The following is a 22,234-nucleotide window of genomic DNA, read 5'->3' as shown; positions in this document are numbered from 1 at the left end:
ATTGGTTCCATTTTTATATTACAATGGAATGTAAACGTAATGAGTTAGTGGAGTATAAGATCCACAGTTTACTTACTAAAAGTGGAAAAAGGTAAATGTTTTTTTAAATGTGAAAGTAATGAGTTAATAGCATATGAGGTCCAAATGACAAATTGTGTCAGGATTTGGTATACAGAGGGAGTGTTATTTTATATCTGCACAGTTTATGTTAATTGTTTAGAATAAATTGAAATAATAAGTACTCCTATAACTTTAAAATTTTAAATCAAAATACATTTTTACATATACTCCATATTCTTAAAAAAATATTATATTCTCTGTACTCTCTTTATCCTTTAAAATAGGTATTCATTTCTTTTAGCCCGGGTTTTAAATGTTTTACCGAATATGGAATAAGCAATGTGTCAAGGTACAATATAAAATAACATAATGAACAATATACATAATGAACAATATTTTAGAAAGAGATGGAATACTTACTAAATTTCAAAAGCAAATTTTTGAAAACTAAATGGAACTCAGTCATTTTTAATCAAATCCTATGGACGTCGGGTTATTTTCGTGAATGCTCCATCAGGTTGTGGATTATTCAATTCTAGGTCAATTTGGTCATCGAATATATTTACCAATCCATGAATTTGCGGATTAATGTACATTTCAATTTCAAAATGCCTTCACCTAATGATCTTTTCCGTATTAAATTCAGCACTCATCACGTGAACTAAGTTGGAACCGACCTTTAAATTTATATTCATTTACCCATAGAAAAGAATTAAGTAAAAACCACTGCTACTTTTAGAATAATAAAGAGAAATTGGTCTCTAAAACCATGAACTTTGCCTAAAATTTGGTATTTCCCATGAACTTTGAAATTGGTACTCCCTCCGTCCCGGAGTATTAGACTCACTTCTTTTGGGCACATGATTTAAGGAATTGATATTTATATAGTTAAAGTGAAGAGAGTAAAGTATGAGAGAGGGAAAAAGTAGGGGAGAGAAGAGAGAAAAAAGTAAGTGGAGAATAAAATAAGATAAATGTTTTTTGCTAAAAAAGGAAATGAGTCTAATATGTTGGGACATCCCAAAAAGGAAAGTTGGTCTAATACCTTGGGACGGAGGGAGTATATAATATCACGAACTTTGCATTTTGTTTGGTATTTCCCGAACTCACTCAAATAAGATATTTTCATCAAAATCTTATTTAACATAGGCAACCGTGATATGTTTTATAATATTTGAAACCACTTTTTAAGTTCATAACACGTAGCATAAAAAGTCACGTTGAAAACCACGTTAATTTAATTGTGTCAAGTATGATAAAAGCCTCGTAAGGTAGTCAAATATAGTAATAAACATGCCGTGGGAAATACCAAACAAAATGCAAAGTACGTGATATTATATACCAATTTTAAAGTTCATGGGAAATACCAAATTTTAGGCAAAGTTCATGGTTTTAGAGACCAATTTCCCAATAATAAATTGTCTACATGCTTTTGTAATTGTTCAGCATAAAACTTCTACAAATAACAAAAGAGAGTATATGAAATGAAGGAACAAATGCTAAATGAAAATATGCACGAATCAAACGGCTATATCAGAAATAGAGTATAAACAAATAAGAGCGATATCGACCAAATGATATTTCTGACAAAGGCAAAACAAAACTGAAGTACTATAAAATAATGAATGAGAAGCCGTTTATATAGTTTATGTTAAGGCCTGAGGGTTGAGAACCACTTGCTACCAGAAACTTCATTATATTGAAAACATACTACTTTAACAAGTCATCATAGAAGGTACACCAACAGATGCGAACGATTATATGGAAACATATTCAAACACTAAAAAGTGCTATATCCACTCAGAAGAATAAAAATTAATGATCCTAAACAGGCCAAGCATATGGGCAGACAATAGTAGATTCATCAAAAGGAACCCTATCATTGACATGAATCTCTCTTCTACTTAAAAATTAGCTAGTCAATCTCTTTCCCGACCAAAGAATCTTCTTCAGCCATCAACAAGAAGAAATACCACATTGTTCAGCGCTCAGCTGCTCCGCACTAGCTATACATATCTGCATAATTGCCAGAAAATCACAGCTCAGAAAAAAATCAAGGACAAAAGTATACCAAATGTAGATAGATGGTGATACAACAATTAGATGTTTTCCCCTGAAAATATGCACAATGCAATAGCCATAGTCACAATCTGAAATTATTCCTAATTATACATCCACTTTTAACATATAATTGCTGAAGCCAAACAAGCAAGGGCAGATAAATTAAAACAAGTTGTGCTGAGACATAAATGACATAATCAATTCCAGAGCTAAAGGATTCATAACTTAACAGGCACCACTTCAGTAATAGTACTGAACCTATAGTATCCTATCCAGCATGAAATGGCACAGACATAAAATACAGAACAAAGAAGCAAGGACAAAAAACATTGTTCAAACAATACATTTTATTGATCTAAATATTTAATCTTTCAGAGACATTCAAAACAAATGTTACATAGTGACAACAAAGAATAAAGCACAGTGCAACATTAAATTGAAATTAGCATAACGGTAGATGATCAGGTCATCATCAGTCTATAATGATGTATTCAACTAAATGTTACTCCTACCAACTAAGAAAGTTCATCAGCCATCAAAGCTAAATACAGGCTCCCTCCTAAAGAATGTTGTAAGATGTGAGTTTAATGCCCTACATCTAGCAACAAGCATTTATAGTACATCAACCCCAAAAACTGATGATTCAATCATATCTCAAAAATGCACACATAATCCTTTAGTGGCCAAAACGTGCTTTAATATTCAAGATCAATCTTTTGGAACGGAGTTTCCAGCATGATGACATGAGCAGTTTCTTGTTTCCTCGATAATCCTAATATCAACAAGATACCCCGCTGGCTCACATAACAAAATGTGCCAACCAATTCTCATGGATAACTAGAACAAAAGAAAATGGGAACGATATAGAAAAACCTATATACATAAGGAACATATGAAATGACAAAAAATAATCGGCTGTTATATGAAAAACACATGCTAGCCATCAACAACTAAAGACTTCAGATTGCAGGTTCGTTCCCATCTACCTACATGATCAGGGGAAAACCAGAATCACCAAGGTAATTCGAGCCGCAAGTATGCAATTTACCTATTCTTAGTTGATGCCAAAGTATGCAATTTCATTTATATAATCAGTAAAGCAAGAAAAGAGAAAAGGTAAACATAGAAGCAAAAAGGCACAAATTGATAGAAAAGTAACTAAATCGCGATGTATAGCAATTATACCATCAGAAGATCCAGGCCGTTTTGCCCGCTTGACCTTCTCTAACTGGACCTGTGTATCCATAAACAACTGCATCCTTTGAACCTCCAAATCTTTAGCAAACTGCATCCTTTGCTTTTCCAACTCCACCATCTGCCTCTGCTTCATACCCTCTACCTTCTCAAAAATTTCCCCAAACTTCTCTATAGCCTTGGCCAATCTCCTCATCCCTTCTTGCCCTACCTCTTCCTCCTCTTCAGCCCCATCCTCGCTGCCCTCCACCTCATCACCCTCCAACTCGTCATCATCATCAGCTTCATCGTCAGCTGCGGCCGCTGCAGCAGCCATTGCTGAGTAATTTTTCCTGAAGAACGATTTGTCCATGGCCGGAGACAGCATCGGACGCTTCTGCGGCAGACTAATCGGCGTCACCATTGCAGGAGCCATCGGTTTGCGATAGGATAGCGGCACAGCCAGCGGCGGAGCAGGCAGGGACAACGGAGGCGTAGATTGAGCCGACGAAATCGGCACGGCGGAGGTAATCACCTTACTCTGCTGGTGCTTGTTGAAATTAGATCCGATCAAGTGCTCCAGAGTGGAGAAAAACGGCCAGGACGACGCTAGGGCTCCGTTAGATTCAGCGATCCTCGCCCTCTCCGTCTTGTACTTCTTCTTCAGAGTATCGATCCGGTTCTTACACTGCACGTCGGTGCGGTGCGTCTTCTTCGTGTGGCCGTGGAGCGCGTTGACCGCGTCGGCCACCTCCTGCCAATCCTTCTGGCGGAGGTTGCCGCGGTTGAGCTCGAGGTAACGCTGCCCCCAGGTATCAACGAGCGTGGAGGTGGCCTCCTCAGTCCAGCAGTCCTCGCGGAAGGGGCCCTGGCGCGGCGGCGCCGGCGGCTGAGGAGTGGAAGATTCCGTCAAATCGCCCATGGGTAGACGAGGCTGGGAAATCCAATTGAGCGTCGAGATCTGAGAGAGGAAGGAATCGGAAAAGGAGATTGGGGAAAAAGGAGAGGCGGCGAGAGGGGAGAGATGAAGAAGATGAGATGGAATTGGTTTGGGGTAAAAAGGGGAGGGATAGGGGTGACTGGTGAGGGGGTATCGGCATCGGCGGGGGGAGCGCGTGAGAACGACGGTCACGCGAATTCGGCCGAAATGTCATTGGTAACTGCGTCACGTAACGTCTGTGGGTTAGGTTTTTAGCGATGATTGATTGGATTTGAATTTTTTGGTGAGTAGAATTAGGGAGATTTTGTCTGAAAAATTAAAAAAAAAAAAAAAAAGAATGGTTTGGGCTTAGGCGGAAAATTAGAGGGAGAAGACGCACGGGGTGAATGGGCCGATGACGAGGAGCGTGGGTTTGGAATTGTCCGGTCATGCGATTGCCGTGTGCTCTTCCGAAATGACGCTTTTGCCCTCTCCGGACCCCCGGCTCCATTCTTATCTCCTTTTTAGCTGCCGACGAGTAGGGTTTGTTTTTTTTTCATTTATTGTAACCAACCAACTTATTACAAATCAAATTTATTAAGTGTAGGGTTTCAACTTCCAACGCTTTTGCCGCTTGATTTTGTGATGTCAGTATATTAACACTAATGCTAGTACTTATTTATTTCAAGGGCTGACTTTATCTTTGACAATATTCAATTTTATGATTCAATTAAATTATTAGTAAAATTTACCAATCATTTGAAAGAGATTAATCTATAATCTATAATCTAATAATGATCAGATTAAAACTATGTATTTAGATGGCAGGTACGAGGTAGCTGACCATATAATATATTTTTGTAAATTTTTAATAGTTATATTAAATGTTGAAGTTATTTCTCAGTATTATTTTCTATTTTTTAAAGGGATCATTTTGTTCCAATTTAAGATGAGCTAATAATCATAAGAAAATTTATACTTTTAAAATGAATTTAATATTTTATCAAATTACATTATAAATTAATTGGATTAATTAAAATAAATCATATTAGGCCAAGTTATTCTATTTATTTCCATTTTCCATTTCAAACAAGTGGTTTCTTGAAACCTGACAAAGTGAGAGAACATTATATAATTCCACTGCTCCATGATTGGGGTTGGAGAAATTAACACGAAGTATTCAAAGAATTTATATAAATCAAATACGACAAGTTTTAGTAAGTTTACTGAATATTAAGAAACAGCTCAGGTAAAAAAAATTAGTGTATGCTCAATTTTTTTTTCCGTTCATCTCACTAAAATGTGCTTATTTCCTCTTCTTGGAAAACTACTAGGAGTATTTATATTTTTAGTTTTATTTTTTAAACTTATTACCTAAATCACTCCCACAAATAAACACTAAAATAAAAATGAAATAAAAAATTAAGGCCAGATAACTGTATTTTTTTTGAGGCCCAATCTTGGTGTCCAAGATATTCATCGTGTAGTTGGACCAATTTTAGATGGGCCGAAACAAGAAAAGATCCACATGTTTTTATAGTGTTCTTCATTTTCTTTTTTGAGTTTAGCCAACAATTTTTAGTTTTTCTTTCTATATTTGTATTCTTTTTGTCCTAAAAAAAGGTAATAAGAATAAGGAGAAATATAAATGCGGATGGGATGACCGATATCTCTAATGGCATAACATGGTAGATTTATTTTTTTATTTATTTATAAAACACTACAATTCCATATCTTAGTAGTGTTTTGTAGAAATTTGCACAAGACAAACATTTTCGTGAACAAACTTTTAAAAAAAATTCGAAAATCTCATTCTGCTGAAGTTTCAAGCAAGTACATTTTAATTATAAAGCCGTGAGATGACTATCAAATAATACAAAAGAATAAGGAACAATTACAATGTTCTTATAGTCCTGTCAATATATCCAATCAATAGTGGTAAGTAACTCAAAAGTTTCCTAAACGAGGCCATCACCTTCATAGAAGACTAGTGTTAAAAAGAATGGAATATGAGGTTAAGTGTATAGTTGAAGCTGCAATTATTTATTCCTTACTTTTAGTTGGAGATTTATTTCTGAGGATAATGGAAGAGAGTTGACGTGACAATTAAAGCACATGAAATATATAGAATGCGGACGACACGGCCCTAATGGCTATGCCTAATCCACAACAATATTCTGATTTTAAGTACTCGGATAAGTCCAACATAATTTCAGAAAATGATATTTTTCATCATTTGATCTATTTGTGGTCAAATGATTGAGATCCCAATTATCCTACCTCTAATTAGATCCACTATATCTACTACATACATATTCTTTTGTTGCGTCATATAAAGAAAATTATATAGTATTAATTGCATATATAAATTTGCTTGTAGAGTAAAGTATTGTGTCCCATGGAATGATGTTAAGATTCAATTATTCAAATATGAATTTTGATCGAATCAAAATTAAAATGAGATGGATTATATATGTTGTGGTGACATTGAAGTTGCTATATATGATGGAATCAACTTTGTGAGTGATGTTGTTGGCATCTTGTGATTAGTTCTTCTCCATACAAACAATATGGAAAAAGAGAGTGCCCACTAGCTAGTTATATGTAATTATTATGTTTATCCAGACTATTGTGGGGACGATTATTATATGTATCAACATCACAAATAATTTTAGTATATATCATAATTTAATTTATATTATGCATCCCGTAATACAGACAATCGGCGTTAATTTACAATTCCGATAAGTTTTAGCCCATGCCTTCAATTTCAAATGGTTGATATAAAATTATAAATGATGAATTTTATGTTGATATTATACAATAGTGTGTAAAAGGGTTTATGAAAATGGGTAGGTATATGTTGTGTGGGGTCGCGCAATCGACATTTATGCTATTTTGGTGGATCTTGTATTCAAGATTATATTGTAAATGATGTACATATTTCTAATATAGAGAATTAAGAATGTATATATACATAACAATGAAGAAAGGTCCAAAAAAAATTCTCTTATTTTGATAAAGAAAATCCAATATTAGAGTACACTAAAAAACCGATGAAGACATTTTTAGTGCAATTAAGGATATATATTAATTTGTGTTTCCATATATACCATAAACGCTTCAAAAAAATGATATTATTCTTGATCTCCATACTAAAATTAGGGGACACAAATAGAAGCATCCTAGAAAATCAAAAGATTAAGATAATTTATCTTCAACTTAGAGACGCTTTCTTTTATATCCTAAACTATGGTTATTTTTTAAAATTTTCTAGCACAAGTAATTACATCTTTATTTTTGTGTCTTTAAAACATACTGTGATGCATTATATTTGTACATATGATTATTCTCTCAGAGAATAAAATTCTTTATATATAATACTTATATTTTCAATATATGGTTACGTATGTGGACGAAATTGTCAATATATGCTTGGATGATTTCTTCGTGATAAATTACATCATAATTGTGTCATATAATCTTATTTTTCATGACCATAATTCCTACTGGATAAGCATGAAATATTTTTGAACAATTTTACTTGGACACTCTATAACTAATAATGGTATGTTTCGATTTTCAAATCTTGATAATGTAGGTTTTATGATAAAGAATGATGCCTTTATTCGATGTATATGAAACATATGTGGTGATATGATAGATGTTAGAGTAGGTACAGTCGTCATCCACATATTGTATTCCAAATGCAAATGGCTGAAGTTGGTTAACTCAAAAAGTGTTTGCTATAATATGCTTAAACAGATGTGGTTTGTTGGGGTACTAGTTATGATTTCAGGTAGCTATCTATCAATGGTTGCTTTTAAATCTTTCACAAATGAAAATGAAAATAAAGGAAATAAATAATACTGTTCAAGGAAAATCATGCAACACTTTTCGATTAATTAATGCAATTCTTTCTAATTAAAGTTACTAATTTTGTGGTGTGTGTAAGGCCAAGATTATATTACTTGTAATATTTGTCGTTAGTAAAGTGAGATATACTCATATTTTTAAGAAAATGCAATGCTCACAAAAGAAATACTAGTAATAATTAATACTCCTTAATTATAAAGAATAGTAGTAATATTTTATAATATAAAAAGGTATCACTTTAATTAAAAGCGTAATAAGTTCTTTTCTAGGGAGTACCTTTTTAACTATTCTAGCTACCTTTAAACTATACTTATTGACAAAAGTATCATTAGTTTTTCAATTAGTAAATAATGTTTCCCAACTAATCCTCGTGTTCTATGGAGCAATAATTTAAACACATGATACCATCTCACGTAATAATTTTAGCAATTTATTTTGGACTAATTTCATTTACAATACCAACATATTTTCAAACTATAGAATATGATTTAACATATAAAGTAGGCCAATCCTCCCAGATTCTAATTAATACGTTTGTCCTTAACTATTCCAACCGACATCACTGCCTTCAAAAATCATTCTTTTCATTAATATTTTTTCTTTTATGTATACGATCACTACAAATATTGCGAGGCAGCTACAACCAGAAAACATGGAAACCGATTTGATCACTTATATACATAACTGTAATTAATTCATCCTAATTAATTAATCACAAAACTAAATTAAACACACAGACACACAGTTGCAACAACTCCACTATCATCTGTAGAAGTGGGATCGCTTTCAAATTTCCGATCAATCTTATCCATATATATTGTTTTATTTTATTTTTTTGATTCATCTAATTACTGCTCTAAAGTAGTCTAATCCACATAAATTTAATCCTTAAAATTTATTCTTTAACTAACCTTATTTTCTTGAATGCTCATACAAAAACAGTAACAAAAAAGCTATATGTAAAAACAAGAAATAAAGGGTTACACCTTACAACCAGTAGTATTGAGTTGAGAAACCCTAGTAAATAATCTGATGAAGTAAAAACTAAAAATTACCAAAAAAAAAAAAAAAAAAAAAAAAAAAACTAGGCATCAGATCCTCCCTCCGAAATGCTATCTAAATGCGGCCTCCAAACACGGCCGCGGCCTCGCCGCCGATCTCTCTGCGACGAGACCTTCTCCGACAAAATCTCGGTCAGATAACGATCGGAGACGAGTAGGTCAGTGACGGAGTTAGTAGTATTGGAAGCTCCGTTGCTTCTAGAAGGTTGGCTCTTCTTCTTCTTCTTCGGCGGCGGAGGGAGGGGCATGAGGAAGTAAATCTTGCCGCGCTGGAGCTGCGCGTCGGGCGGAACCACGATTATTTTGGGGCACATGCCGTCGGCCGCCGAGGGAGACGACGGCTTCTTCAGGACGTGCTTGGGGTGCAGTTTCATGATCTCGGCGGCCGTCACGGCGCCGCTGATTTCCTCCACGTGGCCGTTGGTGTGGACGATACGGATCACGTCGAGGGCCCCGCACGGCAGAATGCACGAAATGCAGCACCTTATGCTGTTTTTCATGGCTCAAAACCCCTGTTTTTTTGAGAGAGAGAGAGGGAGATGTAGAGAAGCTTCTTTTTTCCTTTGTTCTCTTCTTCTCTTAATATTTGAAGAGAAAGAGAGAGAGAGAGAATGATGGTGGGTATCAATCACTTCAGTTGTTGTTGTTTTTTTCATGCAAGTTTCTATTATATGCTTTTGGACCTTTCTTTTTTTTCATTTTCCACTTAATTATTTCTGTTGGGGAATTAGTATTTGTTTTATTGAAAATGTTACGTGGCATACATATATATAGTAATATTGGAATGTATTTTATTTGGTGGCTTGTAAATTGTGAAAAACTCTTGCCATGATTTAATATGTGTTGTACTTTGCCTTTTAGATCTATCATTCCCTCCCCCTTGCCATCCTCCCATCACTGAGTTCAATAATTTGGGTTGGGTGTGAGGGGTTGGTTGCTTATGGACACACACATGTTTGTCCATGATTGGTTTTTCCAAGTCATCCGACTGGCCGCGGGTTCTAGTACATGTGGCGGAATCAAAACGTGACACTTGTCGATTTATGGATGATTTTGCTAAGTTGCTAGTGTGTACCAATCCAAGCTATTAGTGGAAAGTAGGGTCATTGATGAGAAGGGGATTGGAGAAGTTCAATTCTCTTAATGGTGTATAGATTGGGGATGGAGAAATTAGGATATGAGATCAAAATATGGGACACATAGTTGGGGTGTATTGGGTATAGAGATCTTCTTTTGAGAGGATTTGTGATCTTCCAATATCCCCAAGCAAGAAAAGGTCATGTGGATTGTGGGTTTCATTGAAAAGTGAGGGATATGATAACCTTTATTTAACTTTGGGATGTGCTAATTAACTTTGACTTGTGTGATACATGTTTGTCTTATTAACCCAATATATACACATGGTGAACTTTTCCATAGCTTTAAATTTTAATCCAAGATCCATTTTTTATCTTTGGTATAACTCATTTTCTTTGAGTTATAAATAAGCTTTACGTAGTATATTTTTTCAACATTAACCTCATATAACGAAATTCAAAAGCAAGATGGTGACTCGAGGAAAATTATTTTTTTGTATATTTATGACTCATATCCAAAGAGTTCAGTTAGAGTGATTAATGCATCTCACCCCTGTGGGCCAACTACAAAAAGAAAAGGTCTCTTCCCAGGAAAAAAAGGGAAATTGAAAAAATTAGATAAAACTGAAATTTATATGATTTGATTAATTAAATTTGTGGGTATATATATAGTCTAATGGAGTTGGATTGGAGGACCCCATATCATTTAATGGTAGAGATGTAGATGTTAGTGGGCAGCATGTGAAGGATGGAGAAGAGGGTCCATTTTGGAGGGTGTCGTGCTCCATTCAAATCTTAATCTCCCCTAAATCACAAAATCCAAACTAAATGATTAGGTTTAAGAAAACTAGCAATTAGCTAATTATACTTATATCATGATAATCTTGATGGCTATGGGATTTTTTTAGGAGGTCATGTCGTGGGCTGTCTGAATATGATATCTCTCTCTTCATCAATTATAGAGAGAAAGAAGTCTGACACCAAGAAGCTGTAACAAAGAAGGAATTTTACTGACACTTCATTATTTTTATGGTTGACGCTTTCATTAATTTTCTTTTCTTATTTTTTCATCAGAAAATTCTATCTGATCATGATCACAATCACAATCACAATCATAAATCTGTTTGGCTCTGTTGGCCAACTGCACCAACTCTTTTGACATATTCTCAGGAAATAAGTGCATGCGTTCTAAGGAAATATATATATCCAAGACCAAATCAATGCTGACCAGACATCAAAACCCTAATTGTTAATTACTATGTTTATAATTATGGGTACTTAATCGTACACTTGTCCTTGGCTAAAACAAAAAAAGTTATGGAGTACATAATTTAATCTATATGTATAGCAGTATAGGAAAAAATAAATTGAGATATAGGACCCTTCAATATTTTTGTAAAAAATATACTACTCCTAATACTTATAAAATATAGCAAGTGGGATTTAATTGTAGAGGGGGGACATGGGCATGGGGGCTTCTTTTTCCTTTAGAACAATACACTATGCACCTCTTTCTTGTAAACTTGGGGCATGACAGTTTGTTTTCTCAACAAATTACATTGAAATCTCTGCAAATGATGCTAATTTTGATTTAATGGAAATTGACTAGTTCTTTCACATGGGTGGAATGAACTTTACGAGAGGGATCGTGTTAGTACCTATGCAGTACAAATATTTGTGAATGAAATGACACCACTTCATACTAATTAATAAGAATTCTATATAAAATTGTGGAACCTATATGCTTAGTGTGACAAAAAAATGTATAAATATAGTAAGATCTCATCCAATGGCCACTTGAAACGGACACTAGTCGATTTAGGGGAGTACGTAGTGATGGATATATTTCAAGCAAGTGGGATTTTTTGTGGAATGAGAAGGGTTGTAATCAAATTGGATTATAATTCTTGCTCAAATGCTCAATAGTAATACTGACAAAAGAATTCCCCAGCTTAGGGTGGGCACATTTTCTGTATGATAAGCTTAGGCTGGTCATGAATCATGAATCATGATTCACGAACCACCACCAAATCTTTTCCTAGGGCTGCTACATTTTGGCCTCGATGCTCTCAACTAGTAATAGTAAAAAATGAAAATTTAAATTGGAAATGAACTAACATCACCAAGTAAACAGGAAAGTTCAAATTCCACAAGAAAATGGAAAATGGGCTTCAAATGGTACTAGTATTACTGCCCAATAGTTGTCTGAACCCAGTAAGCCCAGGAGTTTAGCTGCAGAAGTTATAACCAAAGGACAAGTTGTTTCATGTTCTGTTTTCGAAGCAACCTGCTAACAATCCAAATTCAAGTAAGGGACGAGACGAAGTTATGCAAGCAGTTTTCTCTATTTCATTCCATACAATTGCATCCGATCAAAGTCTACATTTGTAGTACAAAATCTTGCTAATTATCGGCCCATATTTGCAATACTCGTTTTCAACAACGCCCATCTAACACCTTGTATGTTCAATTATTGCACAGAAAGGGCAATGGTAATATGTATTCTTCGAAAGAAATGGATAAGAGTCACATATTAGCACAATAAGAGCTCGCATTCTTGCAGGCGCGACAGTATCTCCTGACAGCTTGGTCGTTCATCTGGTTCAGCCCAGCAATCTGAAGAAGACAGAAAATAATCAAGTTAATTTGTATTTCTCCCAAAGGAACACAGAATGTACAAGGATACACCACAACTTAAATCTCTAAGTACTACCTGCTATCAGCTTGCCTAGAGGACCTTCTGGGATTTCAAGTGTCTGCCTGTCGTGGCCAACAGCATAAACTACCTGCTCGTCACGACAACAACAAATGTACATCTTGTGAGGAGTTTTGTTTGTGTGGTAGTTGCTGTTTGCTATGTTTTACCTGTACAGATGGTATGCCTTCCCATGGCCTTTTGAGTGTGCAGAGCTCCCACATTATGACACCCAGGCTGAAGATGTCGCACTTTTCTATGAAGGGCTCATTGCGAATTAGTTCTGGTGCCATCCACTCTGGCGTTCCAGCTGAAGAAGAGTCTTTCATGGGCCTGGTGATCAGTTTCCGCGAAAGTCCAAAATCACATATCTTCACCACCCAATGCTTGTTCACAAGGCAATTTGCACTTTTCAGATCACGGTGTACCACGTTCATTCGATGTATGCTTGTTAATCCCCTATATACCCCAGGAAATAATGGACCAGAATTAGTGCAAAAGGAAGAAGAATCTAGTGAAACCGACATTAACCAAACATCATACTCCTTGTCTTTACTGATGAACCTTAGGACACCAGATCATTTAAAGTCACCATTCGACAAAACTACAACATTATATAAAAGCCCAAACAGAATGTGTATCGGAGCAAGCCTTGGGTCTTATTTCAAGATGGAATCTTACAATAAGCCAAAGATTCTAAGAACGAGGTAAGATGATGGAACAAAGATTGACATTCAGTAACACACCTGCATATATCACTAAGCATTTTGAGTCTCCTTTGCCAGCTCAGCTTCTTTTTAAGCCCACTTGCATGGATTAAGTAATACAGTGAACCCATCTCCATAAATTCAGTAACTAGGGAGAGGCGCGGAGGTGTTGTGCACGCACCAAGGAATAATATAACTGCATGAAAAAGACAATGTGCTTTGGCTAACAAACATTTGACAGCAGAGAAAAAAACAGCAAGTTAGGCAGGATGATTACCATTTGGGTGGCGAATCCGGCTGTGGGATAGAAAAGGAACAATTAGAAACTGAATGTCACATTTCCCTTACGAAGGATGTCATTTTCACAACTGACTCATAACATCAGAGGTACAACAAATATATTACCTCAAGATAGATATTTCGTTGCAGAAGTCTTCAATGTTTTCAGCAGTTGGATCTTGTTCCAGAAATACTTTGATCCCAACCTCTAACCCATTCCAGGTGCCACGAAAAACTTCACCAAAGAATCCTAATGCACGAGGAAGAAGATAAAATAGTCTTCAACAGAGCTTAGAGGTAAATAGAGGGTAGAGTGTTCTGAAAACAAATACTTTGCAAAGCACGTGTAATGAGAATAAATTTCACTGTTAATGAAAATATGTATCAACTAGTGAGTCTCAATTTGAGAGCAGAAGCTTTATACCTAACCATCCTGTAGAGTTTGTTGATTTAAAAGATTAAAAAAATGGTTACACACACATCTCTATGGAGCACGAAATTCTTGGGGTGCAGGACATGCAACTATAAAGATGGTTCCAAATATGACAACAAATAATTCTGCTTCTACTTCAATCCACACCAAATTCATACTTCACTAAAACTAATCTAAGAACATTCATACATACATACGTACCAATTCCTACACGAGCTCCGATGGTTAATTCAGAAAAATCAATATTCCATTCTTCGAACGGTAGCAGTGGCTGGTTCAGGAACTTTGAAGACTCGAGCACTTTATTAAATGTTGACATCGTATCAGGACTCAAACAAATTTCTGAGGTGTCACTCATAAGATAACCTTTCTTGGAAAATCGTTGAGGAGAAGAAGGCAAAGAGATTGCCTTTTGAGAGTGTAATTGTTTCAGGGGAAGATTATATGTCAAAGGCTTTTGACCATATAGACCATCATGTGCGTCCGGATTGAACCTTGACACCTGGAAAGGAAAGATGGTCATTATATAACAAATCCAACTACCAACATAGAGATTGAAGATAAATAGCGGGCACGTATACATATTCATGCAAAAGCGACAAGTCTATTAAAGGCAAAACTGGCCATACGTTTAAACATAAACCAGAAAATATGGGAAAATATGGAAAGCATGCGGAGTAAGTATTCTGCCATCATTTGAAGATCATAGTTTGTACTCCCTCCGTCCACGAAAATTCGTCCCGGTTTGACCGGGCACAGGTTTTAAGAAATGTAATGGAAAGTGAGTTGAAAAGGTTAGTGGATTGTGGGTCCTACTTTTAAAGTATTAGTTTTATAATAAAATGTGAGTAGGAATGAGTTAGTGGAATATGGGGTCCACTACCAAAAATGGTAAAAGTGAAATGGGACAAATTTTGGGGGACGGACGGATATGGAAAACTGGGACAAATTTTCATGGACGGAGGGAGTAATATTTTCCAAAAAAAAACCAAAACTTTGAAAGGTAGGTAGCCTATTTTTAATAGATCCTTAAACTGCTAAAACCCATCAAGACCCATGTTGAATTTAATGAACAGGAAATGGTATCCGAAAATGAAAGAAAAGGGGAATAAATTGCCACAGAAAAGAAATATATTCCACTGTAAAATTCAGCATTTCTCAAACTAAAATTTAGTCACTGCAGATAAATTGCCTTATAACTCTTTTATCACCAACTATTTACTGGGTGAATTACACTAACTAGTGTAAAGGAATAGAAAAAGGTAAAGGTTCCTACACTTCCTCGGTCTGAGTAGTCTTCTTGTTCACTCGCGGAACAACTATAAGACGAAGCTACTTGTTCCTCTGGATGACGATTTCGTTTGAGTGTTTCACTCATCTCACGAACAGCCCTGAATTCAAACTTTGATGACCATGTAAGACATTCCCATGCAGAATCGCATCATTAACAATGCAACACTTAAACTATAAAATGCTAAGTAAAGAAGACATCTTTTTAAACCGTGCGGAGAGGTTTCTGAAATAGAAAGCAGAGAGCCTTGCTACAGACAGAACTCACATGAATGACTAAAAGGATAAGCACTTCTTTCAAGAAGAGCACACAAGTAGATATACAGTAATAGATGCATAACAACAGTCATAATTTTCAATATGACATTTTTCATGAACATATTCAGCCAAGCATCCAAGAAAGTTCACATCAAGTTCTGCAATGATCAGAATTTAGCCACAATTCATGCAATAATTTATTTTCTACCTAATCATTATAATATCAACCTTCATAAATCTCATGGGGAACTTTGTTCTGGAAGTCAAATGGCATCTAATAATTAGAGTCATATTGCTCGTGTGCGGGTCGATTACCATATAGCCATTCCATCTTCACTGATAAAGTAGGTTTGGCTCTTCACATGGTACAATTGTCATACAATTTCTATCCCCTATACTAAATATTTTAAGAATTAAGATACAATTAACAACATCACCGATTCAATGTAAGCACATCTAGGATGAAGCAAGCAGAAAGAGAGAAACACCTCACTATATCATCACCAATCTCGGGAACCATGCTAATGCATCGCCGTCTTCTCCTACGAGCTTCTATTGGAGATGCACCAACAGACCTTCAATTTGATTGTAAATTATATGAGAAAGGCATTGTAAAATATATTCCTGAAGAAAACAAAGACAGAGAGGGACTGGAAGAAATGCATGTTGAAAAGCAATTTGAGAAATGATAGATTATTCACTGCACTGCATTGTAAAATTAATCTGTGAGCATAAGGTCGAAGTTTAAGATGAGAGTTTACCGTGGTAACAGTTAATGCCATCGCATAATAAAAATGTATTGAACACTTCTCAGTTTTTACCTTAATTTTATCCCATTATCTTTTGCAAGTATATAGGGACCAAGGGAGAAGATATTATCATTATGAACAAACACCACAAGATCAATATTGATAAGATGGATAAAAAAGCTAGCTCCATAAAATATACTCCATGCAATTAAAGCAATGGGATGAATTGACGGTAGGCCAACTAAGCAAATGTTTCAGTTTTATATGCTGATCAATTCTTGTCTCAAGCTTATGTTAGAGATGCTAGACAATGCTTCACCAGGATTAATTCCAGTGATAGACAATTAACCAGAAAACAGACGCAATCTTCCTGATAGACATCTAATATCGATAATTATTATGAGAATGAGAGATGTAAACTAGAGAGGACACAAAACATATGCTTCATGTGAACTGACTATCATATTACAAATGCTGTAGCTACAGACCTTGATGCATTAATATCATTCTCATACTCTCGGAATGAATGCCTGCAATCTCCAAGCAAAGATCGCCCATGTCCACGGAAGAAAGGATGCTCGGGACTGGAACATTTTATAGCCCAACAGAAAAATAAGTGGATAATGAAATCTAAATGAATAGGTCAAAGCAGCATTTCATACATGAAAAAATGTCAAGAAGTTATATCAACATACAGACAAAAATTCAATAAAATTACATTGAAATATAATGGACAAACTTGCAACCTCACTGTCTTGAATGAACAGAGAACCAAATTAATTTTCTCGGTGAAAAAATGAACAATTTTTGCATGAATGAAATTTATTGCAAATCTAGCTAATGCTGATAGAAAATGAGGTGGCACGTAATAGAAATATTTTAGGATGCAAAATGAGATGGGTGGGAAGGAATATATTCCTATCTAATGTTAGAAACATCAGCCCCTTGGATGAGATAAAAATAAGTGTGTGGTACTATTACTACCCTATCATAAATATATGTGGACGAATAGTATATTAACAAGCTGATTTAGAGAATTAACAAAAAAAATTCCTGATGCCTTGTTTTGCACTAATCCAAAACTAACTTGCAAGATGTCAAAATTCTACATATGATTTTATGCATGCTAATATTTGAGTGTTTGGACAAGTAAAGATGCTTTCTCAAACACAAACTAGTCTCGAAAAAGTATCATATGAAGCTTACTAATATAGTTGTGAACAAAGTATCATACGAAGCTTACTAATATAACATGCGGCAGTTCAGAAGTGTTTCAAAGATCTAGCTCAACATATTGTCAGCTGTAACAATTCATAGGGTTTTGACTAAAATTCACTTTTATCATTAAGTTCTTATCCTATAAAGCTATAAAGGGCATGCCAGATGTTGGAGAAAACCATTAATTTAGAGGTGCCTGAGGGACACAGCCCCTAACACAAGATACACATCCTTAATTAGAAACTGAAGATCACACTTCGGTATAGCACTTCAAGCAGCTGAAGATCATACTCCGGTATAGCACTTCACTCAAAATTTTCCACCTCATTCATCTACAAAAGAGGAATTTAGAAGTGCATTTTCAGTTTAGAAAAGTTACAAGACCTTGAACTTGCAGTCCTTTGTTCAGCTATTGTTTTCTTTCGACTACGCCTCCAAAAGGAATTTGCTACATTTGGTTCACTGTGGGATAATCTGGACAAGAACAGGTATTTAGTAACCTCACCCAAACTAATCACATGATTGCATGAATATTATTTTAGTTGGATAACGACACAGTAAAAGTTTCCATGCATGGTACACATTATTTTCTCAGTGGGAAATAAAAATAGATGCACGCAACAAGGATCAGATTATCAGTTCTGAGATTTGGATTGTTAAACAACTTCCCAACATGTATAAAAGCTGAAAGCACTATATTCCAGCAGTATCAGGGGAAAGGGTGTAATGCTAAAAGGTTTAAGGCTCAGTACAAAGAGATTTTATTTAAAGTTCAAGTTAAGAACAACACAAACTGGATCCAAAACATTTATTCTTACCCTTCAACTTCTGTTTGATCTGAAAATGCACGCACTGGACTATTTGGTTCAATAGGTGAATCATATGAATCATTTTCAGCAGAATCACTCTCACCAGCAGAGAGATGAGAGAGAAGGACTGCCTTAGCTGAGCATGGCACCAATTTCCCAGGGCTACGTGCAAGATCAACCAAATATTCAATAGAATTTAAAACAACTATGGCAGACATGTGCCTATACGCGTCTGATCGCTGTATTACCCCTTCTCTATCTAAACCCTGGAAGAAGTGGGAAACACAAACACAAAATGAGGAGTTGTTTATGCAGAACAAATTCAGCTATGGCAAACACTAGGAAGATAAGCAGCTGCTGATGGTATGATAAATATAAAACTCATTGCTCGCCTCAAAAGAGGTTGGCACCTTACCACCATAAGCATACATTCCAGGCCAACAGTGTCAGCAAGAACTTTGAATAAGATAGCTTTGGAATGGCAAGATCCATGCTTTACATGGCCCAGCATATGGATACCTTGACTGTCCAATGCATGAGAGACCGCTTCAAGTGCGCCCCTCACATGGTCGGGTTCCAATTTGGGTCTTTTGAAGAAATCACAGACCTTTAGAGGTGTTAATAAAATATTCAAAAAACTTAATTTCATGAAGCTACCTCAAAGAAAAAACTACGGTAAAAAGGAACTCAAAGAATTGCACACCAATCCAGCTAACTTCTTGATTATGGCGGCAGGATTTGGATTGAGTCCCCTCACCAATGTGACAGCTAGCTGCTTTAACATAGAAAGCTTCTTATCTTTACGTGCATCAACAAGAATAACATTGGGCCTGAGCCCATCAGCATCCAAAGCCTGGAGCTCATCTATGGAGGGAATAGTATCAAAAAGCTCCTTGAATCTTCTTTCCTAAAAAATAAGAGGAATCATAAGTAACCAAGATAGCCACAATTAAGTTGGTTTGCAATACCCCTTGCCATTTAAAGGTAATGCCTGGTTTAGAAGAGAAGGTACATCCAGTCATTAGCATGAAGAGTATGAAATAGTAGTAGACATTCCTTTATCAATAAAACACAAAGGGCCTCCATGTCATAGAATGAAAAAGAAGAACAGTTTGTTAAATTATTCCATCATGCCCAATATACAAGTTCCAAAATGTAAGCTAACACAAAATTCCTTAATAAAGAAAACCCTGAGTTGGTAAGCATGAATAGAACTATTAGACTATAATATAGGGTTATGACTGAAACTTTGTTAGAACTTAGAACCCAGAGCTTTCACGCAATATTTCTCTACAACAATGCTATTATTTTCAGAAATTGCTGTGTTCTTAAGATTGAAATAGTTTAATGTCGATTATCCTTCCCTGTTATGCAGATTTGAAAGAGATATATTACATTAATAGCAACATATACTTGGTGTTAGTCATACAAAGAGGTAAACAATCCTGGGAGAATTTCATTAAAAAGATGGCCTTGTCTGCAACTTTGCATGTCACTGATGTGGAAACTGGATATATAGTTTTGGCTCGAGCACAATAATTTGATACTAAAAGTTCCGAGTCAGGAACCAATTTATTACAATGATCAAAGGAATGCAGCAGCAGTAGTGGCCAAGATATTCAAAAAAATCCCTGGAGTCTATGCAAGAAGTTTTCTTGATTACATGTAACAACATTGCATAGAACTTCTTGAAAAATAACAGAGTAGAAAAGAGAACTGGTTGCAAATTCAATACTCCGTACAACAAAAACTTTTTGAGGTGTGATTGACAATAACTTTGAGGCAATGTGATTTACATATCTGTCATAAATTATATAGAAAGAAACAAAACCAAACTAATCAAACATAGTAAGATTATCTTATCTATTTGATTTCTTATTTTATAAACTTCACCAAACAAAGCAGAATATATTAGCCGTAAGTTAGCATACAAAAAAATTATAGCACATCTTAAAATTAATAATAACACTTACTGGATAGACGAAGTAGAAACCATCCGGAATTGGTTCTGCTAGCTTCCCAGTGTCCCACAAAATCTGTGATGCTAAATGAAGGGCTGGACTCCCACAGTCAAGCTGACATTTTGATTTAGAACTTGAGGTTTCATCTGGAGAAGCCAGAGAAATTACTCGCAGTTTATCAATAAGACCTGACGGCCACCACTGGGCATTATGAACTGATCCTTCCACCAGTCTAGTATCGTCCGTTGTCTCCTCCATGTATTCTTCCACTCAAAATATAATATCATGTTTGGCAACATGCAACATGCATAAGCGTCATAGCAAACGCAAACTCTGCTCCACAAAATGTTCATAAACAGCTTGTCTATGATTTGCGTGTAGAACAAAGAATCTACAACTTGAAAAAGAGGGGGGAAATGAGCAAGCTCAGACGGTTAAATTATTTTCACAGTGTTTATTTAATGCATTTTATAACAGAATGAACCAAATAGCATTTTTTAACAAATCTCTCATATCCTCCCAAAAAATGGAGCACAATGAAGATGGTATATAAAATAAAAACATTTTCAGGGTCACCTTTTTTCCACCAGTGTAAAAATGTTTGAAATGAAAATGAATCTGAAAATCATGTTATCCACAAATATGTCAATATATAAAAACAAATTTTCCTGACAGATTTTATAGCTGATGCGTGTCCATTCCTTTCATCTTAAGCAGCACCAATGTGAACTAAAACGGAGGAGCACGTTAACCTTCCAACATGGCAGATTCACTGCTAACTAACTTTTCTAGCTTAGGCAACACATTTTCTATCTTTGTTTTTCCGCTACGGTACTTGATTTTTCCTTTAGTTTCAAAACTAGGCTTTCCTTGTACAGATTTTGTAACCAATTCCCAAAACATGAGAATAAAAACTTGCTCCAAGCCTCGAACTTATCCTTCACTAGCCAACAGGATGCATTGTGATAACCAATGATATAATCTACTTTCCAACATATCCATCAAACAGCAACGGTCTCACAAACAAGATAACAAAGTAAAAACTAAAAACTAAAGAAAAATAAGGAAGGACTGGATTCATTGATCAATTAAAAAATCAAAAATAGCAAAGGAGTGGATATGACAATGAGAGGAAGGGAAAAATCTCATTCTCGTTACAAACTCAATAATCAATAGAGAGAACTTAACTTGATCTTCAAACAGGAAACCAATCAGTCAATAAGAAATCCAAAAATTTGCACTAAAAGTAAAGAAGAAGATAGCAGCAGTGTATTAGCGAATTAAAATTCATTTTCCAATTAATCAATGAAACAAAACCTCCTCATCCGCTCATCCGGAAGCATGTAGAAAGGAACAAATAATCAATCATGCAGCAGTGTATTAACGAATTCGCGTCAACAAAAGTTGGAAACGGAAGAAACAACGGCAAATAATGATGAGGGAGAGTTACCGGAAGATCTGTTGCCGTGAATCTGAGAATGATCAGCGGAATCATGGCAATCTGAATCTGGGAGAAGCGGCGTTAAACTCTGCTTCTACGTTGGCGTCATTATTAAAACAAAATCAATGGAGTTGGATTGATTTAGTTCATCCCTGTAGATTTAATTTA

General features: G+C 35.5%; 3 protein-coding genes across 5 annotated transcripts; all 3 read right to left on the bottom strand.

Annotated features, from left to right (window-relative positions):
* Positions 1–1,740: 1,740 nt before the first annotated feature.
* On the bottom strand, positions 1,741–4,520 carry LOC148930127 (trihelix transcription factor ENAP1-like). Its single transcript, XM_089068106.1, has 2 exons — positions 3,307–4,520; positions 1,741–2,076 (listed from the first exon to the last, which is right to left on the bottom strand). The coding sequence occupies exons 1-2, from the start codon at positions 4,214–4,216 to the stop codon at positions 2,063–2,065; spliced, it is 924 nt and encodes a 307-aa protein (XP_088924232.1). The 5' UTR covers positions 4,217–4,520; the 3' UTR covers positions 1,741–2,062.
* A 4,511-nt stretch (positions 4,521–9,031) lies between these two features.
* LOC148930126 (uncharacterized) lies at positions 9,032–9,795 on the bottom strand. The gene has a single exon (XM_089067846.1). It carries the CDS (start codon positions 9,648–9,650, stop codon positions 9,174–9,176), a length of 477 nt encoding a protein of 158 aa, XP_088923972.1. The 5' UTR covers positions 9,651–9,795; the 3' UTR covers positions 9,032–9,173.
* Positions 9,796–12,552: 2,757 nt separating this feature from the next.
* On the bottom strand, positions 12,553–22,234 carry LOC125209163 (putative serine/threonine-protein kinase SIS8). Of its 3 annotated transcripts, none has more exons than XM_089068536.1 (16): positions 22,076–22,234; positions 20,638–21,016; positions 19,368–19,571; positions 19,080–19,271; positions 18,674–18,930; positions 18,240–18,329; positions 17,126–17,221; positions 16,377–16,463; positions 15,617–15,731; positions 14,542–14,842; positions 14,034–14,157; positions 13,906–13,925; positions 13,668–13,824; positions 13,092–13,380; positions 12,940–13,012; positions 12,553–12,842 (listed from the first exon to the last, which is right to left on the bottom strand). In XM_089068536.1, exons 2-16 carry the CDS (start codon positions 20,881–20,883, stop codon positions 12,760–12,762), a joined length of 2,334 nt encoding a protein of 777 aa, XP_088924662.1. In that variant the 5' UTR covers positions 20,884–21,016; positions 22,076–22,234; the 3' UTR covers positions 12,553–12,759. The 3 variants fall into 3 exon arrangements, with proteins under 3 accessions (XP_088924662.1, XP_088924663.1, XP_088924664.1); XM_089068537.1 differs by having other exon boundaries at positions 20,638–21,022; positions 22,076–22,225; XM_089068538.1 differs by having other exon boundaries at positions 20,638–20,958; positions 22,076–22,225.

This window comes from Salvia hispanica, chromosome 3, assembly GCF_029641045.1.
Source record: "Salvia hispanica isolate PSC_SH4W2 chromosome 3, Shi_PSC_v1, whole genome shotgun sequence".
In the NCBI taxonomy this organism is placed as follows: domain Eukaryota; kingdom Viridiplantae; phylum Streptophyta; class Magnoliopsida; order Lamiales; family Lamiaceae; genus Salvia; species Salvia hispanica.
Note: the sequence above shows the minus strand (reverse complement) of the source record. Positions and strands in the feature narration are given on the sequence as shown.

Bases quoted from the DNA above. Each gene is read 5' to 3' on its own strand.
- LOC148930127 (XM_089068106.1), bottom strand. From the start codon at position 4,216: ATGGGCGATTTGACGGAATCTTCCACTCCTCAGCCGCCGGCGCCGCCG.
- LOC148930126 (XM_089067846.1), bottom strand. From the start codon at position 9,650: ATGAAAAACAGCATAAGGTGCTGCATTTCGTGCATTCTGCCGTGCGGG.
- LOC125209163 (XM_089068536.1), bottom strand. From the start codon at position 20,883: ATGGAGGAGACAACGGACGATACTAGACTGGTGGAAGGATCAGTTCAT. The intron at 13,926-14,033 runs GTAATATATTTG...TCTATCCCACAG, and splicing joins AACGAAATATCTATCTTGAG to CCGGATTCGCCACCCAAATG. The intron at 12,843-12,939 runs GTAGTACTTAGA...TGTCTTCTTCAG, and splicing joins TCTAGGCAAGCTGATAGCAG to ATTGCTGGGCTGAACCAGAT.